General features: G+C 41.5%; 5 protein-coding genes across 15 annotated transcripts; all 5 read left to right on the top strand.

The window, feature by feature from the left end:
* Positions 1-645: 645 nt before the first annotated feature.
* Positions 646-1,458, top strand: LOC127682380 (THO complex subunit 4-like). 3 transcript variants are annotated; one of them, XM_052178759.1, is made up of 2 exons: positions 646-697; positions 842-1,458. In XM_052178759.1, exons 1-2 carry the CDS (start codon positions 646-648, stop codon positions 1,456-1,458), a joined length of 669 nt encoding a protein of 222 aa, XP_052034719.1. The 3 variants fall into 3 exon arrangements, with proteins under 3 accessions (XP_052034719.1, XP_052034718.1, XP_052034717.1); XM_052178758.1 differs by having other exon boundaries at positions 646-708; positions 769-1,458; XM_052178757.1 differs by having other exon boundaries at positions 646-1,458.
* Positions 1,459-6,791: 5,333 nt separating this feature from the next.
* On the top strand, positions 6,792-7,604 carry LOC127682379 (THO complex subunit 4-like). Of its 3 annotated transcripts, none has more exons than XM_052178756.1 (2): positions 6,792-6,843; positions 6,988-7,604. In XM_052178756.1, exons 1-2 carry the CDS (start codon positions 6,792-6,794, stop codon positions 7,602-7,604), a joined length of 669 nt encoding a protein of 222 aa, XP_052034716.1. The 3 variants fall into 3 exon arrangements, with proteins under 3 accessions (XP_052034716.1, XP_052034715.1, XP_052034714.1); XM_052178755.1 differs by having other exon boundaries at positions 6,792-6,854; positions 6,915-7,604; XM_052178754.1 differs by having other exon boundaries at positions 6,792-7,604.
* Positions 7,605-12,952: 5,348 nt separating this feature from the next.
* LOC127682378 (THO complex subunit 4-like) lies at positions 12,953-13,765 on the top strand. 3 transcript variants are annotated; one of them, XM_052178753.1, is made up of 2 exons: positions 12,953-13,004; positions 13,149-13,765. In XM_052178753.1, exons 1-2 carry the CDS (start codon positions 12,953-12,955, stop codon positions 13,763-13,765), a joined length of 669 nt encoding a protein of 222 aa, XP_052034713.1. The 3 variants fall into 3 exon arrangements, with proteins under 3 accessions (XP_052034713.1, XP_052034712.1, XP_052034711.1); XM_052178752.1 differs by having other exon boundaries at positions 12,953-13,015; positions 13,076-13,765; XM_052178751.1 differs by having other exon boundaries at positions 12,953-13,765.
* Positions 13,766-19,107: 5,342 nt separating this feature from the next.
* Positions 19,108-19,920, top strand: LOC127682377 (THO complex subunit 4-like). Of its 3 annotated transcripts, none has more exons than XM_052178749.1 (2): positions 19,108-19,159; positions 19,304-19,920. In XM_052178749.1, exons 1-2 carry the CDS (start codon positions 19,108-19,110, stop codon positions 19,918-19,920), a joined length of 669 nt encoding a protein of 222 aa, XP_052034709.1. The 3 variants fall into 3 exon arrangements, with proteins under 3 accessions (XP_052034709.1, XP_052034708.1, XP_052034707.1); XM_052178748.1 differs by having other exon boundaries at positions 19,108-19,170; positions 19,231-19,920; XM_052178747.1 differs by having other exon boundaries at positions 19,108-19,920.
* A 5,334-nt stretch (positions 19,921-25,254) lies between these two features.
* Positions 25,255-26,067, top strand: LOC127682375 (THO complex subunit 4-like). Of its 3 annotated transcripts, none has more exons than XM_052178746.1 (2): positions 25,255-25,306; positions 25,451-26,067. In XM_052178746.1, the coding sequence occupies exons 1-2, from the start codon at positions 25,255-25,257 to the stop codon at positions 26,065-26,067; spliced, it is 669 nt and encodes a 222-aa protein (XP_052034706.1). The 3 variants fall into 3 exon arrangements, with proteins under 3 accessions (XP_052034706.1, XP_052034705.1, XP_052034704.1); XM_052178745.1 differs by having other exon boundaries at positions 25,255-25,317; positions 25,378-26,067; XM_052178744.1 differs by having other exon boundaries at positions 25,255-26,067.
* Positions 26,068-27,863: the final 1,796 nt, after the last annotated feature.

Here is a 27,863-nt window from a genome sequence, read left to right as displayed (position 1 = left end):
TTTTGTTTTTTTTTTTTTTTTAGTTATTTTTTATTTGATGTATTTTTTATTTACATTTCAAATGATTTTCTCTTCTCTCTCCCAGCACTCACCAAAAGTCCCATAAGCCCCCTTCCCTCCCTCTGATCTCCCACCTACCCTTTCCCAATTCCCTGTTCTGGTTTTGCCCTATACTGCTACACTGAGTCTTTCCAGAACAAGGGGCCACTCCTCTGTTCTTCTTGTACCTCATTTGATGTGTGGGTTATGTTTTGGGTATTCCAGGTTTCTAGATTAATATCCACTTATTACTGAGTTTAGACCATGATTGATCTTTTGAGACTGGGTTACCTCACTTAGTATGATGTTCTCCAGCTCCATCCATTTGCCTAAGAATTTCATGAATTCATTGTTTCTAATGGCTGTATAGTACTCCATTGTGTATATATACCACATTTTTTGCATCCATTCTTCTGTTGAGGGATACCTAGGTTCTTTCCAGCTTCTGGCTCTTATAAATAGGGCTCCTATGAACATAGTGGAGCATGTATCCTTATTACATGCTGGGGAATCCTCTGCGTATATGCCCAGGAGTGGTTAAGACAAGTTTAAAATTTTGTTTTCAATCCAGGTACCCTGGATCTGAGGCCCGAACCTGTGCTCATTATGGTAGACAAATTGGACATGTCTTTGGATGACATCATCAAGCTGAACCATAGTCAGCAAGGAGCTCTAGCATGGGGCCTTGGCCAGGGATTGGGCCAGGGCTGGGGTCAGGGTCGGGGCCAGGCCCTGGGCAGAGGCCGGGGTAGGGGAAGAGCTGGATCCCAGGGTGGCCGGGAAGCAGTGCAGTCCACCACAGGGGTAAAACCCGGCTGCTGGCCTAGGAGGAACTGGCGTGCCTTCGCCCACAGCAGGAGGAACCTGCTGGCACCATACAGCAGAGTGAATCAACTTCAGGACAAGTGGCAGCATGGTCCATTCCACAGTGGCTTCAGGGGTGGAGCCTGCGAGGAGACCAGTGGGAAGCTGCTTGTGTCAAACCTGGATTTCCGAGTGTCTGATGATGATATTCAGGAACTCTTTGCTGAATTTGGGAGGTTGAAAAAAGCCTCTGTGCGCTATGATCGCTCTGGACAAAGTTTGGGCAAAGCAGATGTGCACTTCGAACGCAAAGCAGATGCACTGAAGGCTATGAAACAGTACAATGATGTCCCTCTGGATGGCCGCCCTATGAAGATCCGGCTTGTCACCTCACAGTTTGGTATGCAAGGAAGACCTGCACAAAGCATGAACAGAAGGGGCATGACAGGAAACCCTGGCTCTAGAGGTTTTGGCGGTGGAGGCACCAGGAGATGGACACGTGGAGGCTACAGGGGAGGAGGTAGAGGGGCCAGCAGCAACTCGAAGCAGCAGCTTACTGCAGAGGAGTTGGACGCACAGCTGGATGCTTATCGAGCCATGATGGACACCAACTAAACAACCAAGAGACCTCACAAGTAACAGGACCCGGAAGCCTCATCTGTGATGTCCAGGGGGAGGGTTGCCACCTGAACTGTGCAGGCCACGGTGGATTAGTGTTTTGCCTCCTTTTATTTCTTCCTTTTTATCTGTTTTGAAATAAAATCTAAAAACTCACGCCATGTTTTACTTTGTTCTTTTTAATTTTTTTTTTCTGACACAAAACTGTTTTAAACTATGTTTTTTTAGGGGATCAATTTTTTTTAATGTAGGGAGGTGCTAGAGTCAGCTCCCTAAGAAATCTTTATATTATTCTGGGTATGTAGACATATAAAGTAGGCTTTCAATTCAAAGCATGTGCTGAAAGTAAAGAATAAATATACATAATATGATTAAAAACTCCTTTGATAATTTTGTCGTATAGTCTGATCATACTCATTCCCTTCCCCCAGTTCCTCTTGGATTTTCCCCTCCTTGCCATACATCCAAGTTAGTAAGGTAAGTCCTTTCTTGATATTCCCCCTCCCATCAGACCACCAACCACTGCCCCTACTCCTTCCCCTGCCTCCATGTACAGTCTGTTCCACCCAACACACTCCTGCCTCCCCCTTGAGTTTCCCTTTGTTGGGACCTCTGTTGAGCCTTTACCTGACCAAGGACCATTCCTCCCACTGATGCCCAACAAGGCCTTCCTCTGCCACATTTTTGGCTGGAACTATGTGTGCCCCTTTATTGATGGTTTAGTCCCTTGGTGATTTTGGAGATAAATTGTACTGGTTACTCTTGGGGAGAAGATGTCATTCTCCCCTTTGCCACAATAAAATAGAAATGTGTGTAGAAAAAAAAGCAAGTATTGTAGGGTCATAAAATAATAACAAATCCTTAATGACAAATTATTGTAATACAAGGGCTCATTCACACAACATTCTAGAAAACAATCTAGAATTTGTTGTTCAAATTAATATAGCTATACACTGTTCACCTGGTTGCCCTATCCCCCAAAATGTTTAACAGACATTGAATCTGTGTTTGCTCAACTTGACTCCCAAGAACTTTCCCTTTGGGGCAGAGATGTTTGGGTTGGTGGGTTGGTGGTTTTTCGTTTTGTTTCATTTTGTTTTGTTTTGTAACCTGGCTGTCCTTGAACTCACTCCTTAAAGCATGCTACCCTCTAACTGGCAGAGATCCTCTTATATCTGTTCTCCAAGTGGAGGGATTAAAGGTGTGAATTTCCAGACACACCCTTTTCTTTTCCTTTGTTTTCTTTTCTTTACTTTTCTTTTCTTTTCTTTTCTTGTCTTTTCTTTAACTTTCCTTTCCTTTCTTTTGTTTTCCAGAATATGACATTGAAACCTGGAGTCATCAGATGGGTGTTACATCTGTGATGATCACAGTGTACATGGTCTCTCTATCTTGACCTGGCCAGTGAGCAGCTAGAAGCAGGAAAAAATGGCTCCTACTGAAACACAGTACATTTTTTACAAATCAAGTCATGGATCAAAATACCCAGGGATGATATGGAATTTTCTCGGAGTTTGAAGCCATCCTGGTCCACATAGCAAGTCCCAGGACAGTCAGAGTCTCTGTCTCAAAAACACACAAATAAAAAGAAAACAAAAACAAGCCTCCTATCACAATAATACCACACCCAGAGTGCAGGATAGCCCAATGAGTCTACATGTAACAAAAATTTAAATTTAACTTTCAAAACAGAGTGCTGCTTGGAATTTATTACAGGGCAGAATTGTCATGTTACAGTGATTGGGTCCTTGTTACAGTCTAACTTTCCCACTAGAAATCAAGACTTTGTGATAAGCTATAGTTTTATTTTTCAAGAAAGACAGAGTTTATCTTGTTTTACTCCTCATCAGTTTGACAAGTTAGAAGAAATACACAACATCCATGGTGCTGGTGAAGGTCCATACAAAGTAGACTGTCAGACCCCACAGAATATGAATTGATATTCACTCTCATACCTAATATTTACCTATCTTATTTATGAGTATATCTTCCCTTTGACCACCCACGTTAAAAATTCATCGAGTACACAAAAGGTGCATTCATATACTAATGGATTTACTTTTATAACAGCAAAAAGTTGCTAATAGCTCATGAGTAATAAGTATATTTCCACATTATAGACTTCCATGCAACTACTACAATTAATAAAGTCCATTAATAGATAGATAAATAGATAAAAATCTTAATAAATAGTTAAAGTCTTTTGTTTGATTTGATTTTAGTAGAGCTTAAAATCCTGTCTCTTACTATACCACACACACAAAATGAGAACTATGTTTAGCCACTGGAGTTAACTGTAGCAAAGCTGTCCTTCAATGATCCTCACATCACCACAGGGTTTGACCTCCATAGTAAGTATGCTAAGAGTTGACAGTTCTATTGCACCAAGGAAGGAATTGTAGGCCAGTTGCTTGGATACAGACTTCAAGCAACGCCAAAGCTATTTGACATGAGTGATTGTCATCATTCTTAGGCCACAGGCAACAGGTTACATTCATGTAAGAATTGGTGTGTGTATTTACATGGTCTATACATGAAGTCATTCAGCAACACCTTCAATGAACAGTGGTTCTGGTTGGAGGGTTGCACAGACATTATGTGAGGGTAATATTCTGTTTTATTGGCTGTGATGATTTTGAAAAACATTCATCTCAGAAAAAGAGTAACTTATTAGGTACTCTTCTTCAAAACTGATAGAATAATTATAAATATCAGGCTCAGCATTTTGTATCATTCTTTGTTTTTCTCTTACCCATCAGGTGAAAACAAAAAGAAAAGGAAAGGAAAGGAAAAAGCCTGGCAGTGGTGGCTCATGCCTTTAATCCCAGCACTTGGGAGGCAGAGGCAGGCAGATCTCTGAGTTCAAGGCCAGCCTGGTCAACAGAGTGACTTCCAGGATAGCCAGGGCTATACAGAGAAACTCTGTCTCAAAAAAAAAAAAAAAAAAAACAAAAAACAAAAAACAAAAACAAAAAAGAAGAAGAAAGAAAGAAAGAAAGCAAGAATTAGGAGGAGAGACAGACAGGGAAAGTAAGAAAGAAAGCAAGCCCTGAAAAACAAAAATTTTAAAAGGTGAAATTTTTACCTTAGCCAAATATCATGCTGAGTGCCCATATTCCCAACTCCTCTGAGGGTTACTGCTTGGGTGAGGTGACACACACATTTAATTCCACTATCTCATGGGTATCTCTGAGAGATCCTCACCAACCTGGTCTACCAGTGAGTTCAACAGAAGCTGGGTTACACAGTAAAGACAGTCTCAAACACAGAACAAACAGACAACATTTGAGGAGCAAAGACAGTCTAATAAACTCTTAACCCAGAAGTTTGAGACCAGAAAGAAAGCCTCACCCCATCTCTGAAAACAAACAGATCACTACTCTGATTTACAAACAGCTGTAATCAATGTGATTGCATCTGGATTTATTGAAACATCTAAAAACAGAGGACACCTCTGTTTGGGATTTTGGCTTAATGTATCATGGGGAGATCTACTTGTTATCCAAATCTTGAGGCAGGCACACACACACACACCTTTAATCTGAATCTGGCCTCAGCCAATTCAATCAGGGTCAAGCAGGTTAGACTGAATCTAAGCTGGGCCACACCTTCTTGTGGAAGCCTACATAAAGGCAAGTGAGGAGGAGATTTTGCTCTTTGCCTGCTTGCTCTCACCTTGCTAGCAAGTCCATTCCTTCCCTGGGATCCCAGCATCTCTTCTGAAGACCAGTTGAGACCTCCAGCCCTGTGGACTGAGTGGATTCTGGAGTCACGAACTTTCCATTCACAGTCATCCATTGAAATAGAGGGACCACAGCTTGTAAGTCATGCAAATAAATCCCCTTTCTGTATGTAGAGATACTTACTGTTCCTTCTGCTTCTCTAGAGAATGTTGACTAATAGAGTGAGGATGGTTTTCATTTCAAAGATTTAGAAGAAAAATGTTTCCCTCAAAAATATTTCTTTGAGCTGGGCATAGAGGCCCATGGGTTTTATCTCACTACTCAGGAGAGGGAGGCAAGGAAATCCTCGATTCTGAGGCCAGCCTGGGCTATGTGTGAAGTTCTAGGCTACATAGTCTGACTAGGTCTTAAAGGTAACCAAAAGAAACAAACAAACAACTGTTCTCTGTCTCTACTCTTAAGGACATTGAGATGAATCTTAGACTGGGACCCAGTGAGTTTCATTCCAAAGGAATTGACTGCTCAGCCTAATGCCTTAAACACTAAGCCCCTTCCTTCTTTTAATATAATATCTATACTTTTAATTCTCCTTCTTAACATCCTTCTAGGAGGGCTCCAAGAGTGTCTCCATGGTAGTGTGTTTCGACAGCAGTTGGGTAGAGGTCAGAAGACTTCTCTGGGTGAATTGTATCCTCGGACGTTAGGAACAAGAGACTGTGCTCAGCTCTTTAGGTTTGTATGTTGAAATGTTTCCAATGTTTTTTAGAAATTGCGGTGTTATTAGACACATAGGAATCATTCTGAGTAGATCAGAATTGTATGTAACCAGTTCTATCATTTGCAAAACAGAGAGGAGAAGATACTTCTATCCATATGGGTTAAATTCAAGCCTTTGTTGGTACATACTGTTCAAGTTCAAAATACTTGTTTTTCCTAATCAAGTTCTCAGGAACCCTTCCCTATTGCTTAATGATACAATGTGTTGAAACTACGGGTGTACGGTTTTTGTTTTTTTTTTTTTTTAGTTATTTTTTATTTGATGTATTTTTTATTTACATTTCAAATGATTTTCTCTTCTCTCTCCCAGCACTCACCAAAAGTCCCATAAGCCCCCTTCCCTCCCTCTGATCTCCCACCTACCCTTTCCCAATTCCCTGTTCTGGTTTTGCCCTATACTGCTACACTGAGTCTTTCCAGAACAAGGGGCCACTCCTCTGTTCTTCTTGTACCTCATTTGATGTGTGGGTTATGTTTTGGGTATTCCAGGTTTCTAGATTAATATCCACTTATTACTGAGTTTAGACCATGATTGATCTTTTGAGACTGGGTTACCTCACTTAGTATGATGTTCTCCAGCTCCATCCATTTGCCTAAGAATTTCATGAATTCATTGTTTCTAATGGCTGTATAGTACTCCATTGTGTATATATACCACATTTTTTGCATCCATTCTTCTGTTGAGGGATACCTAGGTTCTTTCCAGCTTCTGGCTCTTATAAATAGGGCTCCTATGAACATAGTGGAGCATGTATCCTTATTACATGCTGGGGAATCCTCTGCGTATATGCCCAGGAGTGGTTAAGACAAGTTTAAAATTTTGTTTTCAATCCAGGTACCCTGGATCTGAGGCCCGAACCTGTGCTCATTATGGTAGACAAATTGGACATGTCTTTGGATGACATCATCAAGCTGAACCATAGTCAGCAAGGAGCTCTAGCATGGGGCCTTGGCCAGGGATTGGGCCAGGGCTGGGGTCAGGGTCGGGGCCAGGCCCTGGGCAGAGGCCGGGGTAGGGGAAGAGCTGGATCCCAGGGTGGCCGGGAAGCAGTGCAGTCCACCACAGGGGTAAAACCCGGCTGCTGGCCTAGGAGGAACTGGCGTGCCTTCGCCCACAGCAGGAGGAACCTGCTGGCACCATACAGCAGAGTGAATCAACTTCAGGACAAGTGGCAGCATGGTCCATTCCACAGTGGCTTCAGGGGTGGAGCCTGCGAGGAGACCAGTGGGAAGCTGCTTGTGTCAAACCTGGATTTCCGAGTGTCTGATGATGATATTCAGGAACTCTTTGCTGAATTTGGGAGGTTGAAAAAAGCCTCTGTGCGCTATGATCGCTCTGGACAAAGTTTGGGCAAAGCAGATGTGCACTTCGAACGCAAAGCAGATGCACTGAAGGCTATGAAACAGTACAATGATGTCCCTCTGGATGGCCGCCCTATGAAGATCCGGCTTGTCACCTCACAGTTTGGTATGCAAGGAAGACCTGCACAAAGCATGAACAGAAGGGGCATGACAGGAAACCCTGGCTCTAGAGGTTTTGGCGGTGGAGGCACCAGGAGATGGACACGTGGAGGCTACAGGGGAGGAGGTAGAGGGGCCAGCAGCAACTCGAAGCAGCAGCTTACTGCAGAGGAGTTGGACGCACAGCTGGATGCTTATCGAGCCATGATGGACACCAACTAAACAACCAAGAGACCTCACAAGTAACAGGACCCGGAAGCCTCATCTGTGATGTCCAGGGGGAGGGTTGCCACCTGAACTGTGCAGGCCACGGTGGATTAGTGTTTTGCCTCCTTTTATTTCTTCCTTTTTATCTGTTTTGAAATAAAATCTAAAAACTCACGCCATGTTTTACTTTGTTCTTTTTAATTTTTTTTTTCTGACACAAAACTGTTTTAAACTATGTTTTTTTAGGGGATCAATTTTTTTTAATGTAGGGAGGTGCTAGAGTCAGCTCCCTAAGAAATCTTTATATTATTCTGGGTATGTAGACATATAAAGTAGGCTTTCAATTCAAAGCATGTGCTGAAAGTAAAGAATAAATATACATAATATGATTAAAAACTCCTTTGATAATTTTGTCGTATAGTCTGATCATACTCATTCCCTTCCCCCAGTTCCTCTTGGATTTTCCCCTCCTTGCCATACATCCAAGTTAGTAAGGTAAGTCCTTTCTTGATATTCCCCCTCCCATCAGACCACCAACCACTGCCCCTACTCCTTCCCCTGCCTCCATGTACAGTCTGTTCCACCCAACACACTCCTGCCTCCCCCTTGAGTTTCCCTTTGTTGGGACCTCTGTTGAGCCTTTACCTGACCAAGGACCATTCCTCCCACTGATGCCCAACAAGGCCTTCCTCTGCCACATTTTTGGCTGGAACTATGTGTGCCCCTTTATTGATGGTTTAGTCCCTTGGTGATTTTGGAGATAAATTGTACTGGTTACTCTTGGGGAGAAGATGTCATTCTCCCCTTTGCCACAATAAAATAGAAATGTGTGTAGAAAAAAAAGCAAGTATTGTAGGGTCATAAAATAATAACAAATCCTTAATGACAAATTATTGTAATACAAGGGCTCATTCACACAACATTCTAGAAAACAATCTAGAATTTGTTGTTCAAATTAATATAGCTATACACTGTTCACCTGGTTGCCCTATCCCCCAAAATGTTTAACAGACATTGAATCTGTGTTTGCTCAACTTGACTCCCAAGAACTTTCCCTTTGGGGCAGAGATGTTTGGGTTGGTGGGTTGGTGGTTTTTCGTTTTGTTTCATTTTGTTTTGTTTTGTAACCTGGCTGTCCTTGAACTCACTCCTTAAAGCATGCTACCCTCTAACTGGCAGAGATCCTCTTATATCTGTTCTCCAAGTGGAGGGATTAAAGGTGTGAATTTCCAGACACACCCTTTTCTTTTCCTTTGTTTTCTTTTCTTTACTTTTCTTTTCTTTTCTTTTCTTGTCTTTTCTTTAACTTTCCTTTCCTTTCTTTTGTTTTCCAGAATATGACATTGAAACCTGGAGTCATCAGATGGGTGTTACATCTGTGATGATCACAGTGTACATGGTCTCTCTATCTTGACCTGGCCAGTGAGCAGCTAGAAGCAGGAAAAAATGGCTCCTACTGAAACACAGTACATTTTTTACAAATCAAGTCATGGATCAAAATACCCAGGGATGATATGGAATTTTCTCGGAGTTTGAAGCCATCCTGGTCCACATAGCAAGTCCCAGGACAGTCAGAGTCTCTGTCTCAAAAACACACAAATAAAAAGAAAACAAAAACAAGCCTCCTATCACAATAATACCACACCCAGAGTGCAGGATAGCCCAATGAGTCTACATGTAACAAAAATTTAAATTTAACTTTCAAAACAGAGTGCTGCTTGGAATTTATTACAGGGCAGAATTGTCATGTTACAGTGATTGGGTCCTTGTTACAGTCTAACTTTCCCACTAGAAATCAAGACTTTGTGATAAGCTATAGTTTTATTTTTCAAGAAAGACAGAGTTTATCTTGTTTTACTCCTCATCAGTTTGACAAGTTAGAAGAAATACACAACATCCATGGTGCTGGTGAAGGTCCATACAAAGTAGACTGTCAGACCCCACAGAATATGAATTGATATTCACTCTCATACCTAATATTTACCTATCTTATTTATGAGTATATCTTCCCTTTGACCACCCACGTTAAAAATTCATCGAGTACACAAAAGGTGCATTCATATACTAATGGATTTACTTTTATAACAGCAAAAAGTTGCTAATAGCTCATGAGTAATAAGTATATTTCCACATTATAGACTTCCATGCAACTACTACAATTAATAAAGTCCATTAATAGATAGATAAATAGATAAAAATCTTAATAAATAGTTAAAGTCTTTTGTTTGATTTGATTTTAGTAGAGCTTAAAATCCTGTCTCTTACTATACCACGCACACAAAATGAGAACTATGTTTAGCCACTGGAGTTAACTGTAGCAAAGCTGTCCTTCAATGATCCTCACATCACCACAGGGTTTGACCTCCATAGTAAGTATGCTAAGAGTTGACAGTTCTATTGCACCAAGGAAGGAATTGTAGGCCAATTGCTTGGATACAGACTTCAAGCAACGCCAAAGCTATTTGACATGAGTGATTGTCATCATTCTTAGGCCACAGGCAACAGGTTACATTCATGTAAGAAATGGTGTGTGTATTTACATGGTCTATACATGAAGTCATTCAGCAACACCTTCAATGAACAGTGGTTCTGGTTGGAGGGTTGCACAGACATTATGTGAGGGTAATATTCTGTTTTATTGGCTGTGATGATTTTGAAAAACATTCATCTCAGAAAAAGAGTAACTTATTAGGTACTCTTCTTCAAAACTGATAGAATAATTATAAATATCAGGCTCAGCATTTTGTATCATTCTTTGTTTTTCTCTTACCCATCAGGTGAAAACAAAAAGAAAAGGAAAGGAAAGGAAAAAGCCTGGCAGTGGTGGCTCATGCCTTTAATCCCAGCACTTGGGAGGCAGAGGCAGGCAGATCTCTGAGTTCAAGGCCAGCCTGGTCAACAGAGTGACTTCCAGGATAGCCAGGGCTATACAGAGAAACTCTGTCTCAAAAAAAAAAAAAACAAAAAACAAAAAACAAAAAACAAAAAACAAAAAACAAAAACAAAAAAGAAGAAGAAAGAAAGAAAGAAAGCAAGAATTAGGAGGAGAGACAGACAGGGAAAGTAAGAAAGAAAGCAAGCCCTGAAAAACAAAAATTTTAAAAGGTGAAATTTTTACCTTAGCCAAATATCATGCTGAGTGCCCATATTCCCAACTCCTCTGAGGGTTACTGCTTGGGTGAGGTGACACACACATTTAATTCCACTATCTCATGGGTATCTCTGAGAGATCCTCACCAACCTGGTCTACCAGTGAGTTCAACAGAAGCTGGGTTACACAGTAAAGACAGTCTCAAACACAGAACAAACAGACAACATTTGAGGAGCAAAGACAGTCTAATAAACTCTTAACCCAGAAGTTTGAGACCAGAAAGAAAGCCTCACCCCATCTCTGAAAACAAACAGATCACTACTCTGATTTACAAACAGCTGTAATCAATGTGATTGCATCTGGATTTATTGAAACATCTAAAAACAGAGGACACCTCTGTTTGGGATTTTGGCTTAATGTATCATGGGGAGATCTACTTGTTATCCAAATCTTGAGGCAGGCACACACACACACACCTTTAATCTGAATCTGGCCTCAGCCAATTCAATCAGGGTCAAGCAGGTTAGACTGAATCTAAGCTGGGCCACACCTTCTTGTGGAAGCCTACATAAAGGCAAGTGAGGAGGAGATTTTGCTCTTTGCCTGCTTGCTCTCACCTTGCTAGCAAGTCCATTCCTTCCCTGGGATCCCAGCATCTCTTCTGAAGACCAGTTGAGACCTCCAGCCCTGTGGACTGAGTGGATTCTGGAGTCACGAACTTTCCATTCACAGTCATCCATTGAAATAGAGGGACCACAGCTTGTAAGTCATGCAAATAAATCCCCTTTCTGTATGTAGAGATACTTACTGTTCCTTCTGCTTCTCTAGAGAATGTTGACTAATAGAGTGAGGATGGTTTTCATTTCAAAGATTTAGAAGAAAAATGTTTCCCTCAAAAATATTTCTTTGAGCTGGGCATAGAGGCCCATGGGTTTTATCTCACTACTCAGGAGAGGGAGGCAAGGAAATCCTCGATTCTGAGGCCAGCCTGGGCTATGTGTGAAGTTCTAGGCTACATAGTCTGACTAGGTCTTAAAGGTAACCAAAAGAAACAAACAAACAACTGTTCTCTGTCTCTACTCTTAAGGACATTGAGATGAATCTTAGACTGGGACCCAGTGAGTTTCATTCCAAAGGAATTGATTGCTCAGCCTAATGCCTTAAACACTAAGCCCCTTCCTTCTTTTAATATAATATCTATACTTTTAATTCTCCTTCTTAACATCCTTCTAGGAGGGCTCCAAGAGTGTCTCCATGGTAGTGTGTTTCGACAGCAGTTGGGTAGAGGTCAGAAGACTTCTCTGGGTGAATTGTATCCTCGGACGTTAGGAACAAGAGACTGTGCTCAGCTCTTTAGGTTTGTATGTTGAAATGTTTCCAATGTTTTTTAGAAATTGCGGTGTTATTAGACACATAGGAATCATTCTGAGTAGATCAGAATTGTATGTAACCAGTTCTATCATTTGCAAAACAGAGAGGAGAAGATACTTCTATCCATATGGGTTAAATTCAAGCCTTTGTTGGTACATACTGTTCAAGTTCAAAATACTTGTTTTTCCTAATCAAGTTCTCAGGAACCCTTCCCTATTGCTTAATGATACAATGTGTTGAAACTACGGGTGTACGGTTTTTGTTTTTTTTTTTTTTTAGTTATTTTTTATTTGATGTATTTTTTATTTACATTTCAAATGATTTTCTCTTCTCTCTCCCAGCACTCACCAAAAGTCCCATAAGCCCCCTTCCCTCCCTCTGATCTCCCACCTACCCTTTCCCAATTCCCTGTTCTGGTTTTGCCCTATACTGCTACACTGAGTCTTTCCAGAACAAGGGGCCACTCCTCTGTTCTTCTTGTACCTCATTTGATGTGTGGGTTATGTTTTGGGTATTCCAGGTTTCTAGATTAATATCCACTTATTACTGAGTTTAGACCATGATTGATCTTTTGAGACTGGGTTACCTCACTTAGTATGATGTTCTCCAGCTCCATCCATTTGCCTAAGAATTTCATGAATTCATTGTTTCTAATGGCTGTATAGTACTCCATTGTGTATATATACCACATTTTTTGCATCCATTCTTCTGTTGAGGGATACCTAGGTTCTTTCCAGCTTCTGGCTCTTATAAATAGGGCTCCTATGAACATAGTGGAGCATGTATCCTTATTACATGCTGGGGAATCCTCTGCGTATATGCCCAGGAGTGGTTAAGACAAGTTTAAAATTTTGTTTTCAATCCAGGTACCCTGGATCTGAGGCCCGAACCTGTGCTCATTATGGTAGACAAATTGGACATGTCTTTGGATGACATCATCAAGCTGAACCATAGTCAGCAAGGAGCTCTAGCATGGGGCCTTGGCCAGGGATTGGGCCAGGGCTGGGGTCAGGGTCGGGGCCAGGCCCTGGGCAGAGGCCGGGGTAGGGGAAGAGCTGGATCCCAGGGTGGCCGGGAAGCAGTGCAGTCCACCACAGGGGTAAAACCCGGCTGCTGGCCTAGGAGGAACTGGCGTGCCTTCGCCCACAGCAGGAGGAACCTGCTGGCACCATACAGCAGAGTGAATCAACTTCAGGACAAGTGGCAGCATGGTCCATTCCACAGTGGCTTCAGGGGTGGAGCCTGCGAGGAGACCAGTGGGAAGCTGCTTGTGTCAAACCTGGATTTCCGAGTGTCTGATGATGATATTCAGGAACTCTTTGCTGAATTTGGGAGGTTGAAAAAAGCCTCTGTGCGCTATGATCGCTCTGGACAAAGTTTGGGCAAAGCAGATGTGCACTTCGAACGCAAAGCAGATGCACTGAAGGCTATGAAACAGTACAATGATGTCCCTCTGGATGGCCGCCCTATGAAGATCCGGCTTGTCACCTCACAGTTTGGTATGCAAGGAAGACCTGCACAAAGCATGAACAGAAGGGGCATGACAGGAAACCCTGGCTCTAGAGGTTTTGGCGGTGGAGGCACCAGGAGATGGACACGTGGAGGCTACAGGGGAGGAGGTAGAGGGGCCAGCAGCAACTCGAAGCAGCAGCTTACTGCAGAGGAGTTGGACGCACAGCTGGATGCTTATCGAGCCATGATGGACACCAACTAAACAACCAAGAGACCTCACAAGTAACAGGACCCGGAAGCCTCATCTGTGATGTCCAGGGGGAGGGTTGCCACCTGAACTGTGCAGGCCACGGTGGATTAGTGTTTTGCCTCCTTTTATTTCTTCCTTTTTATCTGTTTTGAAATAAAATCTAAAAACTCACGCCATGTTTTACTTTGTTCTTTTTAATTTTTTTTTTCTGACACAAAACTGTTTTAAACTATGTTTTTTTAGGGGATCAATTTTTTTTAATGTAGGGAGGTGCTAGAGTCAGCTCCCTAAGAAATCTTTATATTATTCTGGGTATGTAGACATATAAAGTAGGCTTTCAATTCAAAGCATGTGCTGAAAGTAAAGAATAAATATACATAATATGATTAAAAACTCCTTTGATAATTTTGTCGTATAGTCTGATCATACTCATTCCCTTCCCCCAGTTCCTCTTGGATTTTCCCCTCCTTGCCATACATCCAAGTTAGTAAGGTAAGTCCTTTCCTGATATTCCCCCTCCCATCAGACCACCAACCACTGCCCCTACTCCTTCCCCTGCCTCCATGTACAGTCTGTTCCACCCAACACACTCCTGCCTCCCCCTTGAGTTTCCCTTTGTTGGGACCTCTGTTGAGCCTTTACCTGACCAAGGACCATTCCTCCCACTGATGCCCAACAAGGCCTTCCTCTGCCACATTTTTGGCTGGAACTATGTGTGCCCCTTTATTGATGGTTTAGTCCCTTGGTGATTTTGGAGATAAATTGTACTGGTTACTCTTGGGGAGAAGATGTCATTCTCCCCTTTGCCACAATAAAATAGAAATGTGTGTAGAAAAAAAAGCAAGTATTGTAGGGTCATAAAATAATAACAAATCCTTAATGACAAATTATTGTAATACAAGGGCTCATTCACACAACATTCTAGAAAACAATCTAGAATTTGTTGTTCAAATTAATATAGCTATACACTGTTCACCTGGTTGCCCTATCCCCCAAAATGTTTAACAGACATTGAATCTGTGTTTGCTCAACTTGACTCCCAAGAACTTTCCCTTTGGGGCAGAGATGTTTGGGTTGGTGGGTTGGTGGTTTTTCGTTTTGTTTCATTTTGTTTTGTTTTGTAACCTGGCTGTCCTTGAACTCACTCCTTAAAGCATGCTACCCTCTAACTGGCAGAGATCCTCTTATATCTGTTCTCCAAGTGGAGGGATTAAAGGTGTGAATTTCCAGACACACCCTTTTCTTTTCCTTTGTTTTCTTTTCTTTACTTTTCTTTTCTTTTCTTTTCTTGTCTTTTCTTTAACTTTCCTTTCCTTTCTTTTGTTTTCCAGAATATGACATTGAAACCTGGAGTCATCAGATGGGTGTTACATCTGTGATGATCACAGTGTACATGGTCTCTCTATCTTGACCTGGCCAGTGAGCAGCTAGAAGCAGGAAAAAATGGCTCCTACTGAAACACAGTACATTTTTTACAAATCAAGTCATGGATCAAAATACCCAGGGATGATATGGAATTTTCTCGGAGTTTGAAGCCATCCTGGTCCACATAGCAAGTCCCAGGACAGTCAGAGTCTCTGTCTCAAAAACACACAAATAAAAAGAAAACAAAAACAAGCCTCCTATCACAATAATACCACACCCAGAGTGCAGGATAGCCCAATGAGTCTACATGTAACAAAAATTTAAATTTAACTTTCAAAACAGAGTGCTGCTTGGAATTTATTACAGGGCAGAATTGTCATGTTACAGTGATTGGGTCCTTGTTACAGTCTAACTTTCCCACTAGAAATCAAGACTTTGTGATAAGCTATAGTTTTATTTTTCAAGAAAGACAGAGTTTATCTTGTTTTACTCCTCATCAGTTTGACAAGTTAGAAGAAATACACAACATCCATGGTGCTGGTGAAGGTCCATACAAAGTAGACTGTCAGACCCCACAGAATATGAATTGATATTCACTCTCATACCTAATATTTACCTATCTTATTTATGAGTATATCTTCCCTTTGACCACCCACGTTAAATATTCATCGAGTACACAAAAGGTGCATTCATATACTAATGGATTTACTTTTATAACAGCAAAAAGTTGCTAATAGCTCATGAGTAATAAGTATATTTCCACATTATAGACTTCCATGCAACTACTACAATTAATAAAGTCCATTAATAGATAGATAAATAGATAAAAATCTTAATAAATAGTTAAAGTCTTTTGTTTGATTTGATTTTAGTAGAGCTTAAAATCCTGTCTCTTACTATACCACGCACACAAAATGAGAACTATGTTTAGCCACTGGAGTTAACTGTAGCAAAGCTGTCCTTCAATGATCCTCACATCACCACAGGGTTTGACCTCCATAGTAAGTATGCTAAGAGTTGACAGTTCTATTGCACCAAGGAAGGAATTGTAGGCCAATTGCTTGGATACAGACTTCAAGCAACGCCAAAGCTATTTGACATGAGTGATTGTCATCATTCTTAGGCCACAGGCAACAGGTTACATTCATGTAAGAAATGGTGTGTGTATTTACATGGTCTATACATGAAGTCATTCAGCAACACCTTCAATGAACAGTGGTTCTGGTTGGAGGGTTGCACAGACATTATGTGAGGGTAATATTCTGTTTTATTGGCTGTGATGATTTTGAAAAACATTCATCTCAGAAAAAGAGTAACTTATTAGGTACTCTTCTTCAAAACTGATAGAATAATTATAAATATCAGGCTCAGCATTTTGTATCATTCTTTGTTTTTCTCTTACCCATCAGGTGAAAACAAAAAGAAAAGGAAAGGAAAGGAAAAAGCCTGGCAGTGGTGGCTCATGCCTTTAATCCCAGCACTTGGGAGGCAGAGGCAGGCAGATCTCTGAGTTCAAGGCCAGCCTGGTCAACAGAGTGACTTCCAGGATAGCCAGGGCTATACAGAGAAACTCTGTCTCAAAAAAAAAAAAAAACAAAAAACAAAAAACAAAAAACAAAAAACAAAAACAAAAAAGAAGAAGAAAGAAAGAAAGAAAGCAAGAATTAGGAGGAGAGACAGACAGGGAAAGTAAGAAAGAAAGCAAGCCCTGAAAAACAAAAATTTTAAAAGGTGAAATTTTTACCTTAGCCAAATATCATGCTGAGTGCCCATATTCCCAACTCCTCTGAGGGTTACTGCTTGGGTGAGGTGACACACACATTTAATTCCACTATCTCATGGGTATCTCTGAGAGATCCTCACCAACCTGGTCTACCAGTGAGTTCAACAGAAGCTGGGTTACACAGTAAAGACAGTCTCAAACACAGAACAAACAGACAACATTTGAGGAGCAAAGACAGTCTAATAAACTCTTAACCCAGAAGTTTGAGACCAGAAAGAAAGCCTCACCCCATCTCTGAAAACAAACAGATCACTACTCTGATTTACAAACAGCTGTAATCAATGTGATTGCATCTGGATTTATTGAAACATCTAAAAACAGAGGACACCTCTGTTTGGGATTTTGGCTTAATGTATCATGGGGAGATCTACTTGTTATCCAAATCTTGAGGCAGGCACACACACACACACCTTTAATCTGAATCTGGCCTCAGCCAATTCAATCAGGGTCAAGCAGGTTAGACTGAATCTAAGCTGGGCCACACCTTCTTGTGGAAGCCTACATAAAGGCAAGTGAGGAGGAGATTTTGCTCTTTGCCTGCTTGCTCTCACCTTGCTAGCAAGTCCATTCCTTCCCTGGGATCCCAGCATCTCTTCTGAAGACCAGTTGAGACCTCCAGCCCTGTGGACTGAGTGGATTCTGGAGTCACGAACTTTCCATTCACAGTCATCCATTGAAATAGAGGGACCACAGCTTGTAAGTCATGCAAATAAATCCCCTTTCTGTATGTAGAGATACTTACTGTTCCTTCTGCTTCTCTAGAGAATGTTGACTAATAGAGTGAGGATGGTTTTCATTTCAAAGATTTAGAAGAAAAATGTTTCCCTCAAAAATATTTCTTTGAGCTGGGCATAGAGGCCCATGGGTTTTATCTCACTACTCAGGAGAGGGAGGCAAGGAAATCCTCGATTCTGAGGCCAGCCTGGGCTATGTGTGAAGTTCTAGGCTACATAGTCTGACTAGGTCTTAAAGGTAACCAAAAGAAACAAACAAACAAATGTTCTCTGTCTCTACTCTTAAGGACATTGAGATGAATCTTAGACTGGGACCCAGTGAGTTTCATTCCAAAGGAATTGATTGCTCAGCCTAATGCCTTAAACACTAAGCCCCTTCCTTCTTTTAATATAATATCTATACTTTTAATTCTCCTTCTTAACATCCTTCTAGGAGGGCTCCAAGAGTGTCTCCATGGTAGTGTGTTTCGACAGCAGTTGGGTAGAGGTCAGAAGACTTCTCTGGGTGAATTGTATCCTCGGACGTTAGGAACAAGAGACTGTGCTCAGCTCTTTAGGTTTGTATGTTGAAATGTTTCCAATGTTTTTTAGAAATTGTGGTGTTATTAGACACATAGGAATCATTCTGAGTAGATCAGAATTGTATGTAACCAGTTCTATCATTTGCAAAACAGAGAGGAGAAGATACTTCTATCCATATGGGTTAAATTCAAGCCTTTGTTGGTACATACTGTTCAAGTTCAAAATACTTGTTTTTCCTAATCAAGTTCTCAGGAACCCTTCCCTATTGCTTAATGATACAATGTGTTGAAACTACGGGTGTACGGTTTTTGTTTTTTGTTTTTTTTAGTTATTTTTTATTTGATGTATTTTTTATTTACATTTCAAATGATTTTCTCTTCTCTCTCCCAGCACTCACCAAAAGTCCCATAAGCCCCCTTCCCTCCCTCTGATCTCCCACCTACCCTTTCCCAATTCCCTGTTCTGGTTTTGCCCTATACTGCTACACTGAGTCTTTCCAGAACAAGGGGCCACTCCTCTGTTCTTCTTGTACCTCATTTGATGTGTGGGTTATGTTTTGGGTATTCCAGGTTTCTAGATTAATATCCACTTATTACTGAGTTTAGACCATGATTGATCTTTTGAGACTGGGTTACCTCACTTAGTATGATGTTCTCCAGCTCCATCCATTTGCCTAAGAATTTCATGAATTCATTGTTTCTAATGGCTGTATAGTACTCCATTGTGTATATATACCACATTTTTTGCATCCATTCTTCTGTTGAGGGATACCTAGGTTCTTTCCAGCTTCTGGCTCTTATAAATAGGGCTCCTATGAACATAGTGGAGCATGTATCCTTATTACATGCTGGGGAATCCTCTGCGTATATGCCCAGGAGTGGTTAAGACAAGTTTAAAATTTTGTTTTCAATCCAGGTACCCTGGATCTGAGGCCCGAACCTGTGCTCATTATGGTAGACAAATTGGACATGTCTTTGGATGACATCATCAAGCTGAACCATAGTCAGCAAGGAGCTCTAGCATGGGGCCTTGGCCAGGGATTGGGCCAGGGCTGGGGTCAGGGTCGGGGCCAGGCCCTGGGCAGAGGCCGGGGTAGGGGAAGAGCTGGATCCCAGGGTGGCCGGGAAGCAGTGCAGTCCACCACAGGGGTAAAACCCGGCTGCTGGCCTAGGAGGAACTGGCGTGCCTTCGCCCACAGCAGGAGGAACCTGCTGGCACCATACAGCAGAGTGAATCAACTTCAGGACAAGTGGCAGCATGGTCCATTCCACAGTGGCTTCAGGGGTGGAGCCTGCGAGGAGACCAGTGGGAAGCTGCTTGTGTCAAACCTGGATTTCCGAGTGTCTGATGATGATATTCAGGAACTCTTTGCTGAATTTGGGAGGTTGAAAAAAGCCTCTGTGCGCTATGATCGCTCTGGACAAAGTTTGGGCAAAGCAGATGTGCACTTCGAACGCAAAGCAGATGCACTGAAGGCTATGAAACAGTACAATGATGTCCCTCTGGATGGCTGCCCTATGAAGATCCGGCTTGTCACCTCACAGTTTGGTATGCAAGGAAGACCTGCACAAAGCATGAACAGAAGGGGCATGACAGGAAACCCTGGCTCTAGAGGTTTTGGCGGTGGAGGCACCAGGAGATGGACACGTGGAGGCTACAGGGGAGGAGGTAGAGGGGCCAGCAGCAACTCGAAGCAGCAGCTTACTGCAGAGGAGTTGGACGCACAGCTGGATGCTTATCGAGCCATGATGGACACCAACTAAACAACCAAGAGACCTCACAAGTAACAGGACCCGGAAGCCTCATCTGTGATGTCCAGGGGGAGGGTTGCCACCTGAACTGTGCAGGCCACGGTGGATTAGTGTTTTGCCTCCTTTTATTTCTTCCTTTTTATCTGTTTTGAAATAAAATCTAAAAACTCACGCCATGTTTTACTTTGTTCTTTTTAATTTTTTTTTTCTGACACAAAACTGTTTTAAACTATGTTTTTTTAGGGGATCAATTTTTTTTAATGTAGGGAGGTGCTAGAGTCAGCTCCCTAAGAAATCTTTATATTATTCTGGGTATGTAGACATATAAAGTAGGCTTTCAATTCAAAGCATGTGCTGAAAGTAAAGAATAAATATACATAATATGATTAAAAACTCCTTTGATAATTTTGTCGTATAGTCTGATCATACTCATTCCCTTCCCCCAGTTCCTCTTGGATTTTCCCCTCCTTGCCATACATCCAAGTTAGTAAGGTAAGTCCTTTCCTGATATTCCCCCTCCCATAAGACCACCAACCACTGCCCCTACTCCTTCCCCTGCCTCCATGAACAGTCTGTTCCACCCAACACACTCCTGCCTCCCCCTTGAGTTTCCCTTTGTTGGGACCTCTGTTGAGCCTTTACCTGACCAAGGACCATTCCTCCCACTGATGCCCAACAAGGCCTTCCTCTGCCACATTTTTGGCTGGAACTATGTGTGCCCCTTTATTGATGGTTTAGTCCCTTGGTGATTTTGGAGATAAATTGTACTGGTTACTCTTGGGGAGAAGATGTCATTCTCCCCTTTGCCACAATAAAATAGAAATGTGTGTAGAAAAAAAAGCAAGTATTGTAGGGTCATAAAATAATAACAAATCCTTAATGACAAATTATTGTAATACAAGGGCTCATTCACACAACATTCTAGAAAACAATCTAGAATTTGTTGTTCAAATTAATATAGCTATACACTGTTCACCTGGTTGCCCTATCCCCCAAAATGTTTAACAGACATTGAATCTGTGTTTGCTCAACTTGACTCCCAAGAACTTTCCCTTTGGGGCAGAGATGTTTGGGTTGGTGGGTTGGTGGTTTTTCGTTTTGTTTCATTTTGTTTTGTTTTGTAACCTGGCTGTCCTTGAACTCACTCCTTAAAGCATGCTACCCTCTAACTGGCAGAGATCCTCTTATATCTGTTCTCCAAGTGGAGGGATTAAAGGTGTGAATTTCCAGACACACCCTTTTCTTTTCCTTTGTTTTCTTTTCTTTACTTTTCTTTTCTTTTCTTTTCTTGTCTTTTCTTTAACTTTCCTTTCCTTTCTTTTGTTTTCCAGAATATGACATTGAAACCTGGAGTCATCAGATGGGTGTTACATCTGTGATGATCACAGTGTACATGGTCTCTCTATCTTGACCTGGCCAGTGAGCAGCTAGAAGCAGGAAAAAATGGCTCCTACTGAAACACAGTACATTTTTTACAAATCAAGTCATGGATCAAAATACCCAGGGATGATATGGAATTTTCTCGGAGTTTGAAGCCATCCTGGTCCACATAGCAAGTCCCAGGACAGTCAGAGTCTCTGTCTCAAAAACACACAAATAAAAAGAAAACAAAAACAAGCCTCCTATCACAATAATACCACACCCAGAGTGCAGGATAGCCCAATGAGTCTACATGTAACAAAAATTTAAATTTAACTTTCAAAACAGAGTGCTGCTTGGAATTTATTACAGGGCAGAATTGTCATGTTACAGTGATTGGGTCCTTGTTACAGTCTAACTTTCCCACTAGAAATCAAGACTTTGTGATAAGCTATAGTTTTATTTTTCAAGAAAGACAGAGTTTATCTTGTTTTACTCCTCATCAGTTTGACAAGTTAGAAGAAATACACAACATCCATGGTGCTGGTGAAGGTCCATACAAAGTAGACTGTCAGACCCCACAGAATATGAATTGATATTCACTCTCATACCTAATATTTACCTATCTTATTTATGAGTATATCTTCCCTTTGACCACCCACGTTAAAAATTCATCGAGTACACAAAAGGTGCATTCATATACTAATGGATTTACTTTTATAACAGCAAAAAGTTGCTAATAGCTCATGAGTAATAAGTATATTTCCACATTATAGACTTCCATGCAACTACTACAATTAATAAAGTCCATTAATAGATAGATAAATAGATAAAAATCTTAATAAATAGTTAAAGTCTTTTGTTTGATTTGATTTTAGTAGAGCTTAAAATCCTGTCTCTTACTATACCACGCACACAAAATGAGAACTATGTTTAGCCACTGGAGTTAACTGTAGCAAAGCTGTCCTTCAATGATCCTCACATCACCACAGGGTTTGACCTCCATAGTAAGTATGCTAAGAGTTGACAGTTCTATTGCACCAAGGAAGGAATTGTAGGCCAATTGCTTGGATACAGACTTCAAGCAACGCCAAAGCTATTTGACATGAGTGATTGTCATCATTCTTAGGCCACAGGCAACAGGTTACATTCATGTAAGAAATGGTGTGTGTATTTACATGGTCTATACATGAAGTCATTCAGCAACACCTTCAATGAACAGTGGTTCTGGTTGGAGGGTTGCACAGACATTATGTGAGGGTAATATTCTGTTTTATTGGCTGTGATGATTTTGAAAAACATTCATCTCAGAAAAAGAGTAACTTATTAGGTACTCTTCTTCAAAACTGATAGAATAATTATAAATATCAGGCTCAGCATTTTGTATCATTCTTTGTTTTTCTCTTACCCATCAGGTGAAAACAAAAAGAAAAGGAAAGGAAAGGAAAAAGCCTGGCAGTGGTGGCTCATGCCTTTAATCCCAGCACTTGGGAGGCAGAGGCAGGCAGATCTCTGAGTTCAAGGCCAGCCTGGTCAACAGAGTGACTTCCAGGATAGCCAGGGCTATACAGAGAAACTCTGTCTCAAAAAAAAAAAAAAACAAAAAACAAAAAACAAAAAACAAAAACAAAAAAGAAGAAGAAAGAAAGAAAGAAAGCAAGAATTAGGAGGAGAGACAGACAGGGAAAGTAAGAAAGAAAGCAAGCCCTGAAAAACAAAAATTTTAAAAGGTGAAATTTTTACCTTAGCCAAATATCATGCTGAGTGCCCATATTCCCAACTCCTCTGAGGGTTACTGCTTGGGTGAGGTGACACACACATTTAATTCCACTATCTCATGGGTATCTCTGAGAGATCCTCACCAACCTGGTCTACCAGTGAGTTCAACAGAAGCTGGGTTACACAGTAAAGACAGTCTCAAACACAGAACAAACAGACAACATTTGAGGAGCAAAGACAGTCTAATAAACTCTTAACCCAGAAGTTTGAGACCAGAAAGAAAGCCTCACCCCATCTCTGAAAACAAACAGATCACTACTCTGATTTACAAACAGCTGTAATCAATGTGATTGCATCTGGATTTATTGAAACATCTAAAAACAGAGGACACCTCTGTTTGGGATTTTGGCTTAATGTATCATGGGGAGATCTACTTGTTATCCAAATCTTGAGGCAGGCACACACACACACACCTTTAATCTGAATCTGGCCTCAGCCAATTCAATCAGGGTCAAGCAGGTTAGACTGAATCTAAGCTGGGCCACACCTTCTTGTGGAAGCCTACATAAAGGCAAGTGAGGAGGAGATTTTGCTCTTTGCCTGCTTGCTCTCACCTTGCTAGCAAGTCCATTCCTTCCCTGGGATCCCAGCATCTCTTCTGAAGACCAGTTGAGACCTCCAGCCCTGTGGACTGAGTGGATTCTGGAGTCACGAACTTTCCATTCACAGTCATCCATTGAAATAGAGGGACCACAGCTTGTAAGTCATGCAAATAAATCCCCTTTCTGTATGTAGAGATACTTACTGTTCCTTCTGCTTCTCTAGAGAATGTTGACTAATAGAGTGAGGATGGTTTTCATTTCAAAGATTTAGAAGAAAAATGTTTCCCTCAAAAATATTTCTTTGAGCTGGGCATAGAGGCCCATGGGTTTTATCTCACTACTCAGGAGAGGGAGGCAAGGAAATCCTCGATTCTGAGGCCAGCCTGGGCTATGTGTGAAGTTCTAGGCTACATAGTCTGACTAGGTCTTAAAGGTAACCAAAAGAAACAAACAAACAAATGTTCTCTGTCTCTACTCTTAAGGACATTGAGATGAATCTTAGACTGGGACCCAGTGAGTTTCATTCCAAAGGAATTGATTGCTCAGCCTAATGCCTTAAACACTAAGCCCCTTCCTTCTTTTAATATAATATCTATACTTTTAATTCTCCTTCTTAACATCCTTCTAGGAGGGCTCCAAGAGTGTCTCCATGGTAGTGTGTTTCGACAGTAGTTGGGTAGAGGTCAGAAGACTTCTCTGGGTGAATTGTATCCTCGGACGTTAGGAACAAGAGACTGTGCTCAGCTCTTTAGGTTTGTATGTTGAAATGTTTCCAATGTTTTTTAGAAATTGCGGTGTTATTAGACACATAGGAATCATTCTGAGTAGATCAGAATTGTATGTAACCAGTTCTATCATTTGCAAAACAGAGAGGAGAAGATACTTCTATCCATATGGGTTAAATTCAAGCCTTTGTTGGTACATACTGTTCAAGTTCAAAATACTTGTTTTTCCTAATCAAGTTCTCAGGAACCCTTCCCTATTGCTTAATGATACAATGTGTTGAAACTACGGGTGTACGGTTTTTGTTTTTTTTTTTTTTAGTTATTTTTTATTTGATGTATTTTTTATTTACATTTCAAATGATTTTCTCTTCTCTCTCCCAGCACTCACCAAAAGTCCCATAAGCCCCCTTCCCTCCCTCTGATCTCCCACCTACCCTTTCCCAATTCCCTGTTCTGGTTTTGCCCTATACTGCTACACTGAGTCTTTCCAGAACAAGGGGCCACTCCTCTGTTCTTCTTGTACCTCATTTGATGTGTGGGTTATGTTTTGGGTATTCCAGGTTTCTAGATTAATATCCACTTATTACTGAGTTTAGACCATGATTGATCTTTTGAGACTGGGTTACCTCACTTAGTATGATGTTCTCCAGCTCCATCCATTTGCCTAAGAATTTCATGAATTCATTGTTTCTAATGGCTGTATAGTACTCCATTGTGTATATATACCACATTTTTTGCATCCATTCTTCTGTTGAGGGATACCTAGGTTCTTTCCAGCTTCTGGCTCTTATAAATAGGGCTCCTATGAACATAGTGGAGCATGTATCCTTATTACATGCTGGGGAATCCTCTGCGTATATGCCCAGGAGTGGTTAAGACAAGTTTAAAATTTTGTTTTCAATCCAGGTACCCTGGATCTGAGGCCCGAACCTGTGCTCATTATGGTAGACAAATTGGACATGTCTTTGGATGACATCATCAAGCTGAACCATAGTCAGCAAGGAGCTCTAGCATGGGGCCTTGGCCAGGGATTGGGCCAGGGCTGGGGTCAGGGTCGGGGCCAGGCCCTGGGCAGAGGCCGGGGTAGGGGAAGAGCTGGATCCCAGGGTGGCCGGGAAGCAGTGCAGTCCACCACAGGGGTAAAACCCGGCTGCTGGCCTAGGAGGAACTGGCGTGCCTTCGCCCACAGCAGGAGGAACCTGCTGGCATCATACAGCAGAGTGAATCAACTTCAGGACAAGTGGCAGCATGGTCCATTCCACAGTGGCTTCAGGGGTGGAGCCTGCGAGGAGACCAGTGGGAAGCTGCTTGTGTCAAACCTGGATTTCCGAGTGTCTGATGATGATATTCAGGAACTCTTTGCTGAATTTGGGAGGTTGAAAAAAGCCTCTGTGCGCTATGATCGCTCTGGACAAAGTTTGGGCAAAGCAGATGTGCACTTCGAACGCAAAGCAGATGCACTGAAGGCTATGAAACAGTACAATGATGTCCCTCTGGATGGCTGCCCTATGAAGATCCGGCTTGTCACCTCACAGTTTGGTATGCAAGGAAGACCTGCACAAAGCATGAACAGAAGGGGCATGACAGGAAACCCTGGCTCTAGAGGTTTTGGCGGTGGAGGCACCAGGAGATGGACACGTGGAGGCTACAGGGGAGGAGGTAGAGGGGCCAGCAGCAACTCGAAGCAGCAGCTTACTGCAGAGGAGTTGGACGCACAGCTGGATGCTTATCGAGCCATGATGGACACCAACTAAACAACCAAGAGACCTCACAAGTAACAGGACCCGGAAGCCTCATCTGTGATGTCCAGGGGGAGGGTTGCCACCTGAACTGTGCAGGCCACGGTGGATTAGTGTTTTGCCTCCTTTTATTTCTTCCTTTTTATCTGTTTTGAAATAAAATCTAAAAACTCACGCCATGTTTTACTTTGTTCTTTTTAATTTTTTTTTCTGACACAAAACTGTTTTAAACTATGTTTTTTTAGGGGATCAATTTTTTTTAATGTAGGGAGGTGCTAGAGTCAGCTCCCTAAGAAATCTTTATATTATTCTGGGTATGTAGACATATAAAGTAGGCTTTCAATTCAAAGCATGTGCTGAAAGTAAAGAATAAATATACATAATATGATTAAAAACTCCTTTGATAATTTTGTCGTATAGTCTGATCATACTCATTCCCTTCCCCCAGTTCCTCTTGGATTTTCCCCTCCTTGCCATACATCCAAGTTAGTAAGGTAAGTCCTTTCTTGATATTCCCCCTCCCATCAGACCACCAACCACTGCCCCTACTCCTTCCCCTGCCTCCATGTACAGTCTGTTCCACCCAACACACTCCTGCCTCCCCCTTGAGTTTCCCTTTGTTGGGACCTCTGTTGAGCCTTTACCTGACCAAGGACCATTCCTCCCACTGATGCCCAACAAGGCCTTCCTCTGCCACATTTTTGGCTGGAACTATGTGTGCCCCTTTATTGATGGTTTAGTCCCTTGGTGATTTTGGAGATAAATTGTACTGGTTACTCTTGGGGAGAAGATGTCATTCTCCCCTTTGCCACAATAAAATAGAAATGTGTGTAGAAAAAAAAGCAAGTATTGTAGGGTCATAAAATAATAACAAATCCTTAATGACAAATTATTGTAATACAAGGGCTCATTCACACAACATTCTAGAAAACAATCTAGAATTTGTTGTTCAAATTAATATAGCTATACACTGTTCACCTGGTTGCCCTATCCCCCAAAATGTTTAACAGACATTGAATCTGTGTTTGCTCAACTTGACTCCCAAGAACTTTCCCTTTGGGGCAGAGATGTTTGGGTTGGTGGGTTGGTGGTTTTTCGTTTTGTTTCATTTTGTTTTGTTTTGTAACCTGGCTGTCCTTGAACTCACTCCTTAAAGCATGCTACCCTCTAACTGGCAGAGATCCTCTTATATCTGTTCTCCAAGTGGAGGGATTAAAGGTGTGAATTTCCAGACACACCCTTTTCTTTTCCTTTGTTTTCTTTTCTTTACTTTTCTTTTCTTTTCTTTTCTTGTCTTTTCTTTAACTTTCCTTTCCTTTCTTTTGTTTTCCAGAATATGACATTGAAACCTGGAGTCATCAGATGGGTGTTACATCTGTGATGATCACAGTGTACATGGTCTCTCTATCTTGACCTGGCCAGTGAGCAGCTAGAAGCAGGAAAAAATGGCTCCTACTGAAACACAGTACATTTTTTACAAATCAAGTCATGGATCAAAATACCCAGGGATGATATGGAATTTTCTCGGAGTTTGAAGCCATCCTGGTCCACATAGCAAGTCCCAGGACAGTCAGAGTCTCTGTCTCAAAAACACACAAATAAAAAGAAAACAAAAACAAGCCTCCTATCACAATAATACCACACCCAGAGTGCAGGATAGCCCAATGAGTCTACATGTAACAAAAATTTAAATTTAACTTTCAAAACAGAGTGCTGCTTGGAATTTATTACAGGGCAGAATTGTCATGTTACAGTGATTGGGTCCTTGTTACAGTCTAACTTTCCCACTAGAAATCAAGACTTTGTGATAA

This window comes from Apodemus sylvaticus, chromosome 4, assembly GCF_947179515.1.
Source record: "Apodemus sylvaticus chromosome 4, mApoSyl1.1, whole genome shotgun sequence".
Lineage (NCBI taxonomy): Eukaryota > Metazoa > Chordata > Mammalia > Rodentia > Muridae > Apodemus > Apodemus sylvaticus.
Note: the sequence above shows the minus strand (reverse complement) of the source record. Positions and strands in the feature narration are given on the sequence as shown.